General features: G+C 31.2%; 3 protein-coding genes across 13 annotated transcripts; 2 read left to right on the top strand and 1 right to left on the bottom strand.

Annotated features, from left to right (window-relative positions):
• Positions 1–1,038: 1,038 nt before the first annotated feature.
• Positions 1,039–2,539, top strand: LOC114399915. 3 transcript variants are annotated; one of them, XR_003663861.1, is made up of 5 exons: positions 1,039–1,431; positions 1,586–1,661; positions 1,816–1,855; positions 1,954–2,034; positions 2,131–2,539. XR_003663861.1 is itself a non-coding variant. In XM_028362136.1 (5 exons), exons 1-5 carry the CDS (start codon positions 1,367–1,369, stop codon positions 2,164–2,166), a joined length of 303 nt encoding a protein of 100 aa, XP_028217937.1. In that variant the 5' UTR covers positions 1,039–1,366; the 3' UTR covers positions 2,167–2,539. The 3 variants fall into 3 exon arrangements, 2 of the variants coding, with proteins under 2 accessions (XP_028217937.1, XP_028217936.1); XM_028362136.1 differs by having other exon boundaries at positions 1,816–1,860; XM_028362135.1 differs by lacking the exon at positions 1,586–1,661 and having other exon boundaries at positions 1,816–1,860.
• Positions 2,540–6,143: 3,604 nt separating this feature from the next.
• On the top strand, positions 6,144–8,706 carry LOC114399303 (E3 ubiquitin-protein ligase RFWD3-like). 9 transcript variants are annotated; one of them, XR_003663701.1, is made up of 6 exons: positions 6,145–6,569; positions 6,885–6,949; positions 7,453–7,567; positions 7,677–7,816; positions 8,032–8,094; positions 8,167–8,706. XR_003663701.1 is itself a non-coding variant. In XM_028361473.1 (5 exons), the coding sequence occupies exons 2-5, from the start codon at positions 7,493–7,495 to the stop codon at positions 8,213–8,215; spliced, it is 327 nt and encodes a 108-aa protein (XP_028217274.1). In that variant the 5' UTR covers positions 6,145–6,569; positions 6,885–7,492; the 3' UTR covers positions 8,216–8,706. The 9 variants fall into 9 exon arrangements, 6 of the variants coding, with proteins under 6 accessions (XP_028217274.1, XP_028217273.1, XP_028217272.1 ...); XR_003663700.1 differs by having other exon boundaries at positions 6,144–6,569; positions 7,453–7,816; XR_003663699.1 differs by having other exon boundaries at positions 6,878–6,949; positions 7,453–7,816.
• Positions 8,707–10,061: 1,355 nt separating this feature from the next.
• On the bottom strand, positions 10,062–12,839 carry LOC114399492 (probable xyloglucan endotransglucosylase/hydrolase protein 32). Its single transcript, XM_028361689.1, has 4 exons — positions 12,526–12,839; positions 12,325–12,425; positions 11,991–12,208; positions 10,062–11,072 (listed from the first exon to the last, which is right to left on the bottom strand). Exons 1-4 carry the CDS (start codon positions 12,719–12,721, stop codon positions 10,706–10,708), a joined length of 882 nt encoding a protein of 293 aa, XP_028217490.1. The 5' UTR covers positions 12,722–12,839; the 3' UTR covers positions 10,062–10,705.
• Positions 12,840–16,441: the final 3,602 nt, after the last annotated feature.

Below are 16,441 nucleotides of genomic sequence, written 5' to 3'. Positions count from 1 at the left end.
ATGACTCGATCTTGAAGTGGGTCAGGTCGACCCACCTAAAAAAATTATTATTATTTTTGTGTGAGCTATTATTTTGTGATTTTAAATATTTTTTCATTGAATTATTTGTTGACTTGTTACATTTATAATGATTGTCTCACATGTGTGATTATAAAATTATTTTGCTTGTTAAACTTGTAATGATTTATTTTTTTAGTTTTTAGAAAATTGATTTATTTGGAATTGGAATTGCCAAAACAATGAGAATTTTATGAGCAAGATGTAACTATTATTGTATTTCATTCTATTGAATTTTATTTTTCTTTAAAAAATGATTTGTTTAAAAAATTTATGTGAGTCAACTTGTTTAACCTATCAAACTATGGTGGGTCGATCTAGGTTAACTTTTTTAGGACTCACCAAGATGTGAGTCGGCTTGTTTATAAGGTAGGTCAAGTCTAACAACTCAAATCGATTTATTTTGAGCATTCTAAATACGAAGAAAAAGTAACAATAATGAAAAAATTTAAAATATTTCAAATAATTGCAGATAAATTAAATACTAAAATTTTAAAATATTTTTTCCAGCCTATTAATTTAGTGATATATCCTACTATTAAAATATTATTTTTTTAATGTAAAAATAATAAGGGTATGCTTAGATTTTAAGTAGAAGAGTTGAAAAAGTATGTTTGTGAGTAAAATTAGTTTGAAATTATGTTTAATTACCCCTCCAAACTATATTTGAAAATAAATCTTTGCATTAAAATTCAATTTTAGAGATACACAAAATTTAAGATACTATTAAAAATTTTAATTATGTGTGCACAAAATAGTCAATATTACTTACATTTTGGACGCATAAAATTGACTATTATTTTCTTTCTGAAACAAGAACTTTATATAATATTTTAGATTATAGTATCCTAATCTCAGAGCATTTAGTCTTATTTTATTGCCTTTTATTCCAATCAAATATATTTTTAAATTTTAATTTCAAAATTATTTTGACTTGATAAGTAGCTTAACAGTACGTCGCCCCTTCTGGTGTGGTTTTAATGGTTTGGGGGCGCTGTGTTGACCTCACTTTGTGGCTCTCTTCTCCTGTAATGGCGAATTCGGTAGAAGTATTCTTCAACCAATTTCCACTATTCCACTACGTTTCCGATAGTGAAGAGGAAGAAGAATATGGAACCCAACCAATTTGAAACCTACGTCCTCGCTGTGCCAAGAACAAGAAGCAACCTTTCATCATCTAACAACCAAGAAGTAATAGTTATCCCCGACGTCGAATCGCAGAATCGCGTACAAGAGGACGGATCAAACAAACGCCGCAGAACCGAAGAAGAAGGCGAGGCGGCGGCGGCTTCTCATTCCAAAGACATTAATGAGCCTCTCGTTTGCCCTATTTGCATGGACATTTGGACCAGTAGGCGGAGAACATCACATCTGGTGCAATCCCAATCTCCTTTACTTACCCTAATTTACATTCTCTCTCCCTGTGTTTTAATTGGATATGTTATGTTATTGTAAAATTGTTGTTTAGTAGTATATGTGAACAATGTTGTGATTTATTTGAATTTTTTTGGGGGGTGAATGGGTTCAGTTGTCTCCCTTGTGGACACATATATGACATGTCTAGCATACAAAAATGGCTTCAGCACCGCAGAAATTCCAATAAGGTAAATGTATATATTGTTGTGGTTGTGCTTTGTTTAATTTCTGAAATTTTTATGTTCCCAAAAAAGAATGGCACTGACGTTTATTTTTTATATATCAAATTAAACCTTTAACAGAATAATTTGCCTTATTACACTTTTTTTTGGCTGTTGGCAGATAATTCAGTCACTTGAGGCCAAAAGTACTGCTCTTGAAAGTAAGGTATTGAGGTTATCTTTTCTTCCTGGCTTTGTGTGGGCTTTTTGATTAATTATTATCATTGTTAACTTTATTTGAAATTAAATATGTTGTTAGGACAATGATTGGCGCAAGAAAGAAGCCGAATGGCACAAGAGAGAAGCTTCATTGCATCTTCAAGTTGAGAAGCTTACACAGGTGCGTACCTCTAATGCATTATGGATATTATATACAAACCGTTTGTTGGTACAACAATGTGGTGGCTAATTAAGCTTGACATTGTTGGCCATGCAGGAGCCACGACGCTGGAATTCCTTCATTGAGCATTGATGCATTTAATGAGACACTGGGTAGAGCTGAGCATATGAGTTTTGATCAGAGGATTGCTATGATGAAGAAACTATCAGTGGCCTTCTGCCGTGTTTGGAGTGGAGTAGTTTCGATGAAACTAAAAAAGATGTTGGAGCAACTATCATTGGAGTAGCTAGGGCGCCTTCATATTCACCCTATCAGCATGATACATCTGTATATATAAACGTACGATTCTTAGTGTCGATATTGTGGATGCCACAAATTAGTTTACACCAAATTGGTTTGTGCATTTAAAGTTGATTTTTTGTTAGTTAGTGTCGACCAACTGGATTGTCTGGGCACATTATCCAGTGTAATCTTTTTGTTGTTTGTTTAATTGTTTTACGATATAGTTTAAGTTTTAATTGATTAATTGAATTAACAACCGCAATTTATAAAAAAAAAATACCAAAAAATTAATTAATTAAATTATATGATTTTAATAATATTTACACTTATAAATTGCACAAATCAAATTAATTAAAAAAGAAAAAAAACTTTTTGTTTAAACTACAAATATCTCTTATTATAGATAATCATGTTTAAATTGAGTATATAAATCATGAGTGACAAATCTCTTTCTCCATATTTAATGTATTCAGGGTTCACTCTTCAGCATTTGTAAGTAAGAGTGGATAAATAGACTTAGGTCCACGGATCGATTCGTGGTTCGCACGGATTTTGAATCAATTTTTTTAAAAAATTCATGATTATATAAGATTTTATGTCCATCCTGTCTAGGCCGTAGATTATATGGGTTTGACCCACAGGACCCGCAATTTGATCCACAAACTTGCAATCACAGCTAAACCCAACCCAAATCCAATTAATCTTAAAAGTTTAGTTCAATTTTTTTTTACATTTATATTGAAAATTTATTTAATTGTGTTAAAACTTTTGTAATTAAGTATTTGTTAGAAAATTTATTAAGACTTTTTTAAATATATATATATATATATATATATAATTTAATGTAATTGACTATTTTTTTAAAAGAAAAAAATATATTTGATTTAAAATTACATTTTTTTAAGAAAAAATAGGCTGCGGACCAATCTGTTTGGCCCGAGGAGTCTACAGACGGGGGATGATCAATATTTTAAATCCGTGTAAAAGTGCGGGACATACAAGCCCGATCCACCACTAATGCGGGCATACGTGGACGGGTCTTACATGGAATGGGTCAACCCACTTACCCACTCATATTTACAAGGTCCATTGTTACCTGGGGTCAATGGAGCTTTTTATATTAATAAAAAATTTAATATGAAATTTATGATTAAATTAAAATAATTTTATTATTAATTGATTAATGTGTTTGATGTTGAAATTTTTTTAAACCAATTTTGGCATGCACAGGTGTTGTGACAACTTAATAAAGTCCAACTAAAAACAATATGAGTGACTGAAGCGCGTGAGTCCATAAACACTAAACAAAATTAATAACTGAAACTTAAAATGCAATGAAATTAATTTATCTATAAATAAAAATTATAAGAGTTTAAAATTAATTAAAAAAATTCAAATTATAACACCTTAAAAAATATTTTTATACATAAAATAAAATTAAAATTTATATAAAAAATCATATAAACATATTTGTTTCTTTATCATTTTTTCCGGCTATTTCATTAGTTGTCCCATACTTATAATTTTAAAAATTAACTTAACAATTTTTAACTATCAATTAAGTTTTCTTATGAACATAATTTTAGTTTCGATTGAGGGATCAATAAATTAATACTAACCCATCGATATATTTTTTTTTAATCTTTTCTCTATCACAACTTTATATCAATTTCAATATTTAATGCCTTCACTTTCTCGCACATTTGCTTTTATTTGAATACCCTATTTTCACGAATAAAGATGAAAAAAGAGATAAGAAAATATCTTTCTAAGACTATGGACTTTCTGAGGTCTTCTCAATCTTTTCATGAATTGGTAAACTTTATTCCTTTACGATGTGTATTTTCTTGTGCTTTTAGTAGTAATTGTACGATTTAATAAGCAATAATTGAATATCACAAACAAATTTCATATATATATATATATATATATATATATATATATATATATATATATATATATATATTATCTTCTAAATTCAAATACAGTCTAAAAATGTATTCAATATATTATGTTTATTATCAACTCAATGGTTTACGGTGTCACTTGGTTTAAGTGTTACATATTATTATTTTCAAAAAAATAAAAAATAAGAATAAAAATAGGTTTGGTTAAAATCAAGAAAACTTGAAAACATCCCTATATCCCCCTCTTCCAAGCTAAATCAAAGCATACAAAATTGCTATGAGTTTGGCACGAGGGTTTGTAGAGCGCCCAAAGGAAGGGCTCTGTTGTTTCCATCCAGTTTTCGCTTTTTCCATCTCAAGTTTTGTTTTTTTGACTGCTTATCGTGATAAAAACTTATAGGTCTCCCACCGTAGAAAACAAACTTGGTGGGTAGGATAGAAACTTTTTTGAGAATTGTATGAGACTAGAGTAGGAATGTTTACACTGGATTAAATTTTTTTTTAAAAAAAGTGGTCTCCTCTGACAAAAAATACCCTTTTTGCCAAACTAGTTCCACTGCATGACCCTTCCTTTCTCAAATGTTTGCTTCTTTAATTTGTAGTAGTTACCCTTCTGGGTGCGCCACTTATTTTTTGGATTGTAATTTTTGTAAGTTGATTTATATGGCAACGATTGCAAGTGCAGCATGCTAAAACGATTTCAAGAGACAAACGGAAACTATTCCTCTATTTTCAAGGTTGAAATGAACGAGAATTTTTAGATTAATAAGAAAAAACGAGTAGTTACAAGGATTCGTAGTGAATCCAGATTTGGAAAAATGAACTGAACCCTGCTTCTGCGTTCCTTTGTGTTTTGTTTGTTGGTTCACGCAGGAAAAGAAATAAATGCCCTTTCCTATTTGGAAACGCTTTTCTTAAAAAAACCTTTGGTATGAGTATAATATCATTTTTAAGTATGATCTCTCTATGTTAATTTAATAAAAAAACATTATTAAAAAAACACTATAATATAATAATTACACTATTATTTATAATAATAGATTAAAAAAATTGAAAAACCAAATTTACAAGATTAATTCCTTTTGAATTTGATACTATATTCAAACTCAATAGAATATTTATTCTATTTTTGATTTAGATTATTTTTTTTCTTCTAAAAATTAAATTAAATTACATTGTGATCACCTCAATCACGAGAATGATAGGCAACATTGTAATATACATGAATAATGTTAATTTATTAACTTTTTTCTTTGGTTGAGAGAAAAATCATTCATCCTGGGCCCAAAATATTTTAAAAATTTTCTCACATATTTCGCACCAATTAAACGATTTAAATTCATCTAACATTTGTATTTTTTTTCTTTCTTTTTTTTTTGTTGTCTTTCCCAAAATTTTGCCTCTAACAAATAGAGTCTAAAAGAGGAAGAAAAATTTAAGTTCTATTATTTGGACATTTTTTTATTTTACTGAAAAATGGTATAAAATTTCAAACATTTTAAAATTCGAACAAATCCTTTTAATATATAATATTTTAGTTCTACTTAAAAAGAAATATAGTAGTTGTTTCCCTGTTAAAAGGGTTTCTGAATTGAAATTTGGATAAAATAAAATCACCTCAGCTTTTTTCTTTTTCCCTCTTGAGCTTGACAATAAACTGTGGCCCTTGTTGGCGTGTTTTTTTAGGTTTGGGCCCCTAACAGCATCTCCAATAGGGGATAATTTTTTTGGTTAAGGAACCATTTCTTGTGAATTCTTTTACCAGCATTGGAATATAATGATGTGACAAAAGTAAATTCAAGGATAATTTTTTATACAAGAAACACTAATATTTAAATTTTTTATGATTTTTAAGATTTTTCACATTGAAGTATAATTTTACATAAGTTTTTTATAAATAACATGATATTACATAGGTAAAAAAATGATATGGGAATAAAAAAAGATAATTAAGAAATCTAAATGAGTTTTTTGGATTGGATTCTGACTCTGCTCGTAATGGTCTCAACTGTAATTCTAAACGTCGCAGACTACGACGAAGAAGACGAAGACGAGGAGTCTGTTCCCGCTGTGGAGCCTCCTAGGGTTTCGCACCACGCTCCTCGTGTCCGTACATCCAACAGCGCAGTCATTACCCCCATCGAATCGCAGAACCGAAGGAGGCGAGGTTTCTTGTTCCTTCGCGAATGGGAGCATGAGCCAAGAGAGCGAGTGGAACCTCACCGACGTTGACGGTCTCGCTTGCCCTATTTGTATGGACGCTTGGACCAATAATGGCGAACATCACATCTGCTGCAATCGCAAACCCCTTTACTTACCCTATTTTACCACCACCATTAGTTCATAGTAAGATAAAATTGTTGATTCATTTTATCCATCTTCGATTTGCAACAACTTCTTAAAAACTAAAAACAAAAAATAAATTGAAACTCAAAATTAAAACAAAACTGGTTTTAGTTTTTAAAAAGTAAAAATGGAAATCCACCCCAAATGTGGCCTTAGTTTTTAACAACTGAATGTTAAAAATTTAGATATTTACTTGAGACGCATAAAGGCAGAAATTTAAGAAATGAATCTGCGTAAAGATTTGGTGCAAATCATAACAGCCTTTTTTATGCTTTTCTCTCTTTGTGTGTGGTTTTCTATAATTATAGTTTATAGGTTTGGCCTTGGAGATGCTATTAGATATGCGGAGCAGGCAATCCATGTTCAATTTTGAATTGCAGGTATGTTATTCTCTCTCTCTCTCATTCTCCCCCCTTTCCTCTTCTACTTAACAGCACCACATATTGCATCTGCAGGACAGTTTTTTATGCTTTTCTGTCTTTTAGTTTCACCATTTCTCAGTTTACCTCCTAAACTTTCTTTTGTATCATTAACCCCTCAAAGTTTGTGTTGAAGTGAAAAAATACTGTACGCATGGTTAAAATTGTGGTTATTAAACCTGAAACCATGATTAATTTAAGCAAAGTAAATGGAATTTATTAATTTAACAGTTCACTTTAAACCAAACTTCAGGGAGGTTTAGTGATTTTAAAAAGAAAAGTTTAGATAGGTAAGTTGGGGGAGTATGTGGAACTATAAAGCGGTAAAGTGTAATATACCCTAGTTTTTTTTTAATCAAATGTCCTCTCTTATAATAAGCTTATTTTGTTAATTTTTTTTATATGGTGTTGTCTATTTGTGTTGATGACTTAATTTTATTTAATTAGTTGTTTACCTGTTTTAGAAAACGTTTGATCTTGAATGGTGCTGCTCATGTTTTTGATATGGACATTTCGAATCAAATTTTATTAATTGCTCAAAAGCGAGAGGCAGTAGGTGGAATGCCCTTGCTAACTAAAGTAAGATTCTTCAATTTGAAGTATTTATGTGTATATGTGTGCGGCTTTAGTAGCTCTTATATACAAAGAAGGATTCCAATATAACCTTTATGGAAACTCGGCTTGGTAGATGAGCTTGATGTCTCCATTTGAGATGCAAGGCATGTTACTGCCGTCTGGCACAAGTGGTGTTAAAGACCTATATATTTCTCCTTCTCATAGTAGCTTGGCCCTCTTTGCTTCTCTAGGGAAGAAATTATCAGTGCTCAGGTATAGTTGCATTAAGTACTAATTCATCTTTTCTGATGTAGTAAAAATTTCATCATTGATGTATTTTCAAATTACTTGTAGAAAATTAGAAATAAATTTTTAAAATTGTTTTTTTCATGCCCCTGTTTCCCTTGTACTAATTTATTGCTCAAAGATTGCAATTGTTTACTAGTCCCTCTTTGGGGATTTTCACCTTTACTAGAATTGTATTCCAGGTTCCTGCATGGTCTTGTTCATGGGATCTCAACAATTCACATTACATATATGCTGGACTACAGGTCAGCACTTTGGTTTTGTATTTATTTGATGTGGAAACTTCAAATGCTAATCTTCATATAACTTTCCTGCAGAATGGTTGTGTCTTGGTGTTTGATATGTGCCAAACTGCAGGACCCATGAAATCTTTAGTTGGTTTGACTAGGAATCCTGTGCATACTGTACATTCTCTTTCACAAACTTCAAGTTTGTCTTCTGGTGTTAAAACCATCCTATCTGCATCTGCCATTGACCTTTGTCAGTGGAACATTGATTCTGAAGAGCGGTAGGCTGCTTACATTTTATGGATATTTTGTTTACTTATATTCATTATCATTGCCTTATAGATATAATACTAAAATTTTACCAGCAGACACTATCCAGTTAAAATTGTAATCATTCAATTTTGACAGGCATTAGCATTATTTTCCCTATTTTTCTTCTGGATTTGTGTGGATCTATCTGTTGGAGATCCCACACCAACTGGTGATATGACTAAAATAGTGTAAGTGGGTGACAACCCTTACTTTACATGCCGGTTTTGTAGGGTTGGGTTAGACCCATAACCCACTTTCTAAGACTACCTGTGGGTATAATTAATAATATACATTTTTCTAATGAGTGATTCATCTTTTTATCTTTCCTCTCTTCACTCCTTTTGCTCCCATTATTTTTCAGTTTGCATGATACTGTAATGTGTATACTATATTTGTAACTTTTATTGTCAAAATGTTTTTAGATTATTTTCTTAGTGTTAGTGTCATAGTTCTTTTGCATTTTGGATATTCACGTTATTTTTATAAATTGGGCAAAATTCTCATTTTGCACAAACTTTACCTTTTATAGTTTCTTTACTTAAAAAATCGTCCATTTTAGTCCTTGCACAAAGCATTTTTGGGTCTCTTTTGGTCCTTGTTACACAAACTTTACCGATTAGTCCTTGTCATTTTGTAACGACAGGGACCAAAAGGGACTCGAAAGTGCTTGTATAGAAGTGTAAGGATTAAATGGTAAAGTTTGTGCAATTACAAGGACCAGAACCAAATGAGCTATTTTTCCTTAAAAATTGAATTAAATTATTTCTTAACTTCAGATGGACTTTGGAATAATTCCCTGCATTTTAGATGGTGTATAATGGATCATTCCTATTTTCCTCTGCATAATCTCAACTTGTTTCCATAAGGACAGTGGTGACTTTGCAAGCAATCATAGAGAAATGTTCTCATGCTCTATTTTTTACAGCTGTAATTAGCTCTCCGAATGCTTCATTTTTTTTACATGAAGGCCGCTTATGGTTCCTGAAACTGATAATCAAGGAGTTTGTTGCAAGCTTGTTGTAGTTTGTAGCTACAATAAGCCTAGAAATAAAAACACGTACAATTTTAGCTTCTAAAATGAGATCAAAACTCAAATGAACACCCAAATTGAAGCATGGTTGCATTAGGTTAAATAGACTTAAACTTAATTCCAGCCAAAATTTAAAGGCTATAAGTTCCACATTTCATCAAACAAGTTCATTCTGGTTTAATGCTTGGTGGGAGTCACAAGTTATAACAAATTAGACAAAAAATGTCAAATTCAATTTGAGCTTCTAAAATGAAACTTAAGTTTAATCAAAATTTTGTATGAGCTTTTGCAAGCTTAAGCTCAAATCATGCTAAAAAGGCCCCAATTTAATTTGTGCCCAAAATTTAAATTTCAAGTCTAGCATTTGATCGCCTAAATTTGGATTGGACCAATATATAACTATGTCTAATTAATTTGAGCTTTTAGAATGTGGTCCAAACCCGATTGGTTCAGGTTTTTGCCGGATAATCTTATTTCAACGCATGATCCTATCTAGTTAAATGAAACATTTAATATGTACAATAATTTATAGCTAATGTCCTACAATTCATCAGCATATTTAAGTGCTTTAATTTGGATTATAGAAAGTTAACGTTGACAAAAGTAATGTAATTATTTATCCATAAAAAAGTTTTTGATATGATTTACATGCTCAATCTTGTATTTATTTTCAATTATTTTGTCAGTTGCTTTCCAATCAAACCAATGGTCCACAACCTCTTACATAATCATGCGATCTTTTTTGACGCAACAAACTTTTCCATGGTGGTAATAAACAAGTTTCACATGACACAAAGTCTTAAACAAAACACATTACCCCCCTCCCCCTAGCACACACACACACAGGTTCTCGCTTTCATCATTAAAATGACAATAACATTATTAAATGAAGAGTGTGCTTTTTAGTATTCGCACTCAATGGTGCCACATTCACCGTCCCATACACATTGGCCACTTTGCTATCCACTGGACATAGATATTATTATTCCTTTCCCTCGCTCTTCCCTTTGTTCTCTTTTTTACCTTTGTCTTAAAAGAAACAGACACACACACACACAATCTTCCAAATATTCTCGTGTCTTGATAGCCTTGGATGCACAACCCCGTACAATGTAGCTGTCAAGCTGGGGGGCCATCTCAAGTGACCCCCATAAAGTAAAAGAAATTTTCTGAAAGAAAAAGACAAAACAAATCACAGGAGAACAGTGTTTTGGTTTTGGGGACCAAAAATCAGCATAATACCGAATTGGCCAAGTGTTCCAATTTCCAAATGTTCAATACTTGAATTCAACCCCAACACTCAGGTGTTAGGCTGTGATCTCTCTTGGGGTCTTGACAATAGTTATAAACCATGTGGTATCTTTGCACCCATCTCATGGCCCTATATTGTTGCCTAGTCAACCCACCAGACCTATATGGTGAGGCTGAAACTAGATGGCACCAACGAGGGGCATAGGCTGAGCAACCACCAGCTTTGAAGTTGGTATACTTTGCCAGAAAAGGTTGGTATCTGTAATCAGCTTTGTACTTTCCATCCTCAGTTGCCCATGATGATGCATCCCATATTGAACCATATAGCCACATTGGCCTCAGAGGAAATGTTGCACCACTCTTCCTCGGGTACCTCCTTATTGGCACATCATCCACTAGGAATCTGACACAAATAAAAAGTGACTATATATTATTAGAGAAAAATAATTATAAATTTTCACGGTAAATTTTCCACAATCATCTAATAACAATTCATCATATATATAATAAATTTGTTAACTTTTAAAATAAAATACTATTAATATATAAACATTAAACTCATTTTATTAACCAAGTAACAAAAACAACCTTTTTTAAGATTCATAAAATAGCTGTTTTTTTTAATGTTACAGTTGAACACTTGAACTCATTTTGTAATTACAATTTTATCTAAGTGGCTAGCAAAGGAACTAGTAGATCAATTAACTAAATGTTACTTTTAACTTTTCATTAAGTTGGGTGTCATGAGATTTTGTTTACCCCACATTTCGATGCTTATGTTTTTTGTGCCATTCATGTGACCTTGATTCTACTACTATAATTTTTCTACATGATTTAATATTCATGTCAAATCCCTACTTGTTTTCCTTAATTTCAGAGAGAACGAAATTATTTCTCTTTCATCTTCCAAAATATCAATCGAGTTATATTATTTTTATACTTATTTTTCTACGATACATTATCATCACATCACTTATCTAATCTCACACCTATTTCTCTTTTCTTTTTATCCCTTTCCTAGCTGTAGAAATAATTATATAGAAAAATATTAGGAAAAGAAAATCTCTAGCCAATCAGTGGTACCTAAACTGTGATACCTGACGATAAGAACCAATCAACCCGATGCCACATACACCGAATCCAAGCTTTATCTTCACTCCTACCTATCTACTTTAGGAGAAAACGAAGTAGTGCCTACCTTATCTATCCTTTTCTTGTAGATCAGTACTGAAAATGTATGCATTCAATTTGACGTATAGTCACAGTCACACACATACATTCAGAAGTACAGTTATAATGTATTATGTATATAGTGACTTACATTATTTCCTTGGGACTCCACAGTATAGCATAGTGATGAAAATCTTGGGTAGGATCAAACCAGAGATGGAACTTCATCTCTCTGCCTATAATTCTCCCATCTCCACTCCCTCTTATGTAAACATTGGTCTGCAAAGTGTAAGGCTTTCCAAATGTTGTCCCAAGAAACTCAATGTCCACTTCATCATGGAAACCAGGATGTGCTTCATTGTTTGAGAGCTGCCACATTAATCAAATCATTATTATAATTACTAATACCAATTCATTAATAAGCTAAACAGAATGTGTAAGCTTTCCACCAATCAACATTTGTTATTAATTATAGCATGTCTTACATAGAAAGCTGTTATAACACCTGCAGTGTAGCCAGGTTGGACCTTAATGGAAGCACCAAAGTACCCGGATCGAAATGGCCTTACTGACTTGAAGCCACTTCCTGTTTATCAGAAACAAAAAAGTGGAAGTGGATTAATAAATTTCAATGATATTATGCAAGTGAAAGAGAAAGAGAGCATTGAAAGTGATCAGATTCAGACCTGAGGTTCTATCAAGCCAGATTGTTAATGCATTTTGGTCTAGACTTTGGTGCTGAGGGCCCCAGAGGTTTCTAAAACCTTTGTAAAAACTCATGGACCTGAATTTGGAACTTGGCCAGTAGCCAGGTGAAGGTGGCCAATAGGCATTGCTAGAAGGGGCCATCAAGATTAAAATAGCTAAGAGAAAGAGAGCCATGAAGAAAAGCAAGTTAAAGTGTTAGCAGAAAGGAGAATGATTCTGTTGTGTATAAATGAAGAGTGTGAGAGAGAAACTAGCTAGGGAAAGTGCTCTAGGTAAGGTGCATATGGAAGAATAGTATAGTAGCCAGTTTGATATAAATAAGAAAAATAGTGGGTCCCCAATTGAGAATTAATGGTGGAATTATGGAGGGATTGGATGAATTAAACATACCAATAATTATTTATAGATCATTAGAGACAAATGTGAGGTCTTTAATTGTTGGATGACATTCAATTATACCTTGCACTTGCATGGGCACCTAGCTTAGTAGTCATTAGTGCAACTTTCTTTTTTCTCATTACTACTTTTTTTTTCTCCTCTATTTAAGACACAAAATCTGTTAGCTTGGTTGGAAAGTTCAAAACAGGTGATGGGATCCAGAAGGGGTAGATGGATGTGTCTTAAATGTGCCTCTTTTATTTTGTGTTGCATGTCTTTCAGGTTCAAACTAGAACCTAGGTTTGTGTCTGTAGGCTTTTCCGTCTTCATTGAAGGCTACAGATATTTTTGTATGAGCTCTGAAAGCAATAGCTGGATTAACCCCAACGTTTGGTGCTTTTCACCACAGAATTTTCCCTTTTTCGTTGTGTCACTTACCATTCAGTCAAGCATAAAATGTCCATATAATGGCCAAAATGAGCCAATGAATAAAATGATAAAACAGATAAAAGTTAAAAACGAAAGGAAATGTGGGACAGATTCTGATTTAGTCAATTCTCATGAATCAAAGTGAGTAACGGTGTGTTAGACTTGGAGTCTGTGAACTTCATCAATGGAGTGGTGGGTCAGTAGCCATCCATTAATGGACCCCCAAAACTTGATTTGATTGAAAAGGGAGCACATGATTGATTGACACGTAGAGTAATTCTACTTAGTGATGGAATAGTATAGCTTATAATCTTAATATCTTGATCAATCAAGAAAATGAGTCCACATAGATTGCAACCCATGCACGTTTTTGGAGTAAACAAACTTTTAAAATAAAACGTTTAATATTCATCACTTCATCGTTTGGGTATACTATATATGGAGATTAGTAGGGACAAACACTAATCATAGTGGATTTAACGTTAATTGCTCTCGATGTTTTTTCTCTTAGATTAAAAAAAACGCTGCTATATATACTCACTATTTTGCTAATGACTTCTTAACTATAACTAAAAACTAATGTCATAACCCCAAATATGCAAATAACTAGATTAAGAGGAAGACTATGTTTTACGATCGAATTTAGATAATCAAAATAAAATGATCAGATTAGAGAGCATTTAGCTCAACCAATAATTTGATCTTCAATTTTGTCTGCTTATGGAAGCAGAAGGTTCGAACTTCTTTTCAAATTGATCTTGTGAGGATCAGTGCCCCATGAATCTAAAATACATAGTATTTAAGTATGAGGTGTCAAAGTACATGAACTTAAGGCATGGTTCCCCGGAAGCAAACCACGGAATCACAAGACACGGGAGCATTATTATTGAGCTCTAGCTACACACACCGCTTAAGCAATTCGTAGAAATAACAACCCCACAAAAAAAAGATTTGAAAGTAACACACATACGTGTAGCATCAACTCAAGTGAAGAAAATAATTAATGTGCTAAGAGGAAATATGCTTAATGGGGACTTGTGCACCCTGAATTTTTCAATTACACAACTTGCAAGAGCTTCTATGTGTAGACAAGCTTTACAAGATTGGGGTATGCACTATTTTGTCGGTCACACACGGAGGAAGAGAAATGGAGGAAGGTTGGAGCATGGTGGTAGGGCCACCTTGGCCGACAAGTAAAAAAGCTCACAAGAGGGTTGAATTGAATTGAATTGGTTGTTCTTCTATTCAACTTATAAGTTGAATGCATTTCAAGTCTTAATATATATATATATATATATATATATATATATATATATATATATATATATATATATATATATATATATATATATATATATATATATATATATATATATATATAACAGATAAGTATTAGTAATGCTTAAATTATCTTCTTTTTTCGATACCAAAAAATTTATCTTTTTTTAAAAAAAAAGTTTTATTCAATATATTCTAAAGTTTTTCTTTTGAATAAAAAAATTAAACTAATTCAGATATATTTATAACCTTTTTAAATATAATATAAAGACAATTTAACAATTTATAATTATATAAAAATTCACAATTAAATAACGATATAAAAAAAATTGCAGTAAAAAAAGCAATATATTTTTTTTTACACCATTAGTGTATTCCAATTAAATTCTACATAGATTCACAATTAGATTATATAACTCCACCTTCTTGGGAGAAAATGAGAAATAAAATGGATGAAAAAAATGACTAAAGATAAGTGAGAAATAATGTAAAAATGAGAGGTGTTTGATTAAAGACAAATATAAACGAGATGAAGAGATTGATAGCGGGGAAATGGATAAAAATAAGTAAAAAATAATACAATAAATGTCATTAATTAAAAAAAATCAACTCTAAATCTATTGAACCAAACACTGCCAACTTATTTTCATCTACTCAAAACTATTTCCGTCTTGTACCAACTCATGTTGTTCTATCATGTTCTCATTTATTTATTAAATGCTGTCCTATAATTTACCAAGCTGACTTATCAAATCGATATATGGTAGAGCAATAGTGATGTATTAAAAGAATTATGAAAAAATGCAATCCCGTCACAATGCTGTGTTTTTGTGCAAGTTACTTTTTCATAACAAATAAATATGCTTTTACCAAAGTTTATATTAAAATTAGTTTAAGTTGATAACATTGGCACTTTTGATTTTTTGTTTTGGCCTCCGACATACCACCTAACTATTAAAACCCACGGATGTTGTTGTTTACACTTTATTAGATATTCACCATAAAAGACAGAATATCAAATCTCTTTATCTTACTAAAATGGGGCTTGCGTACAATAATTGGTTAGTATCAGATTATGCTCATACATTTGTAACCAAACTCATTAAAAAATAACTAAATTTTCTTATAAGACGCAACGAGGGGCCATAAAAATTGAGTTTTATGCACCACAAAATTTTATGTTATATTGAATGTATGTATTTTTCTCATTGGTACTATGATGGCTTCATGCATATCCACGATTTCAATCAAGGACAGTAATCGGATTGAGTTTTAACGAGTATTCTCAAAAAATATTCAAAATAATTAAATTATATATATATATATATATATATATATATATATATATATATATATATATATATATATATTGAATAGGTACATAGTATGAATAATTCTTTTCAAAATTTCATGAATATAAACATTACAATATTTAATTTCATTGATATTCACATAATTTTTTTAGTATATTATACAATCAATTTTTGAAAGATTCTATTTTTTAAATAAACTAAATATTTTTTAATGCTTCATAGTTAAAATTTTATTTGAATATTTTTGAATTAATTCATATAATAAATATTTAATCAATGTTATTTTAATTATATTTCTATCGCCAAATTTTAATATTATAATTTTAAATGAATCCAAAAAATTATTCAAACTAAGTGAGAGCACAATCAATACTCACTTAGCACAAGCCACAAATTTTAATATTATAAAATATAAATATAATAACAATCATATATTAATAGTTTCCTCAATAAATACATTATAAGAATTGATATTTAAGTTAACTAAAATATATAT

The sequence above is a fragment of the Glycine soja genome, chromosome 19, assembly GCF_004193775.1.
Source record: "Glycine soja cultivar W05 chromosome 19, ASM419377v2, whole genome shotgun sequence".
In the NCBI taxonomy this organism is placed as follows: domain Eukaryota; kingdom Viridiplantae; phylum Streptophyta; class Magnoliopsida; order Fabales; family Fabaceae; genus Glycine; species Glycine soja.
Note: the sequence above shows the minus strand (reverse complement) of the source record. Positions and strands in the feature narration are given on the sequence as shown.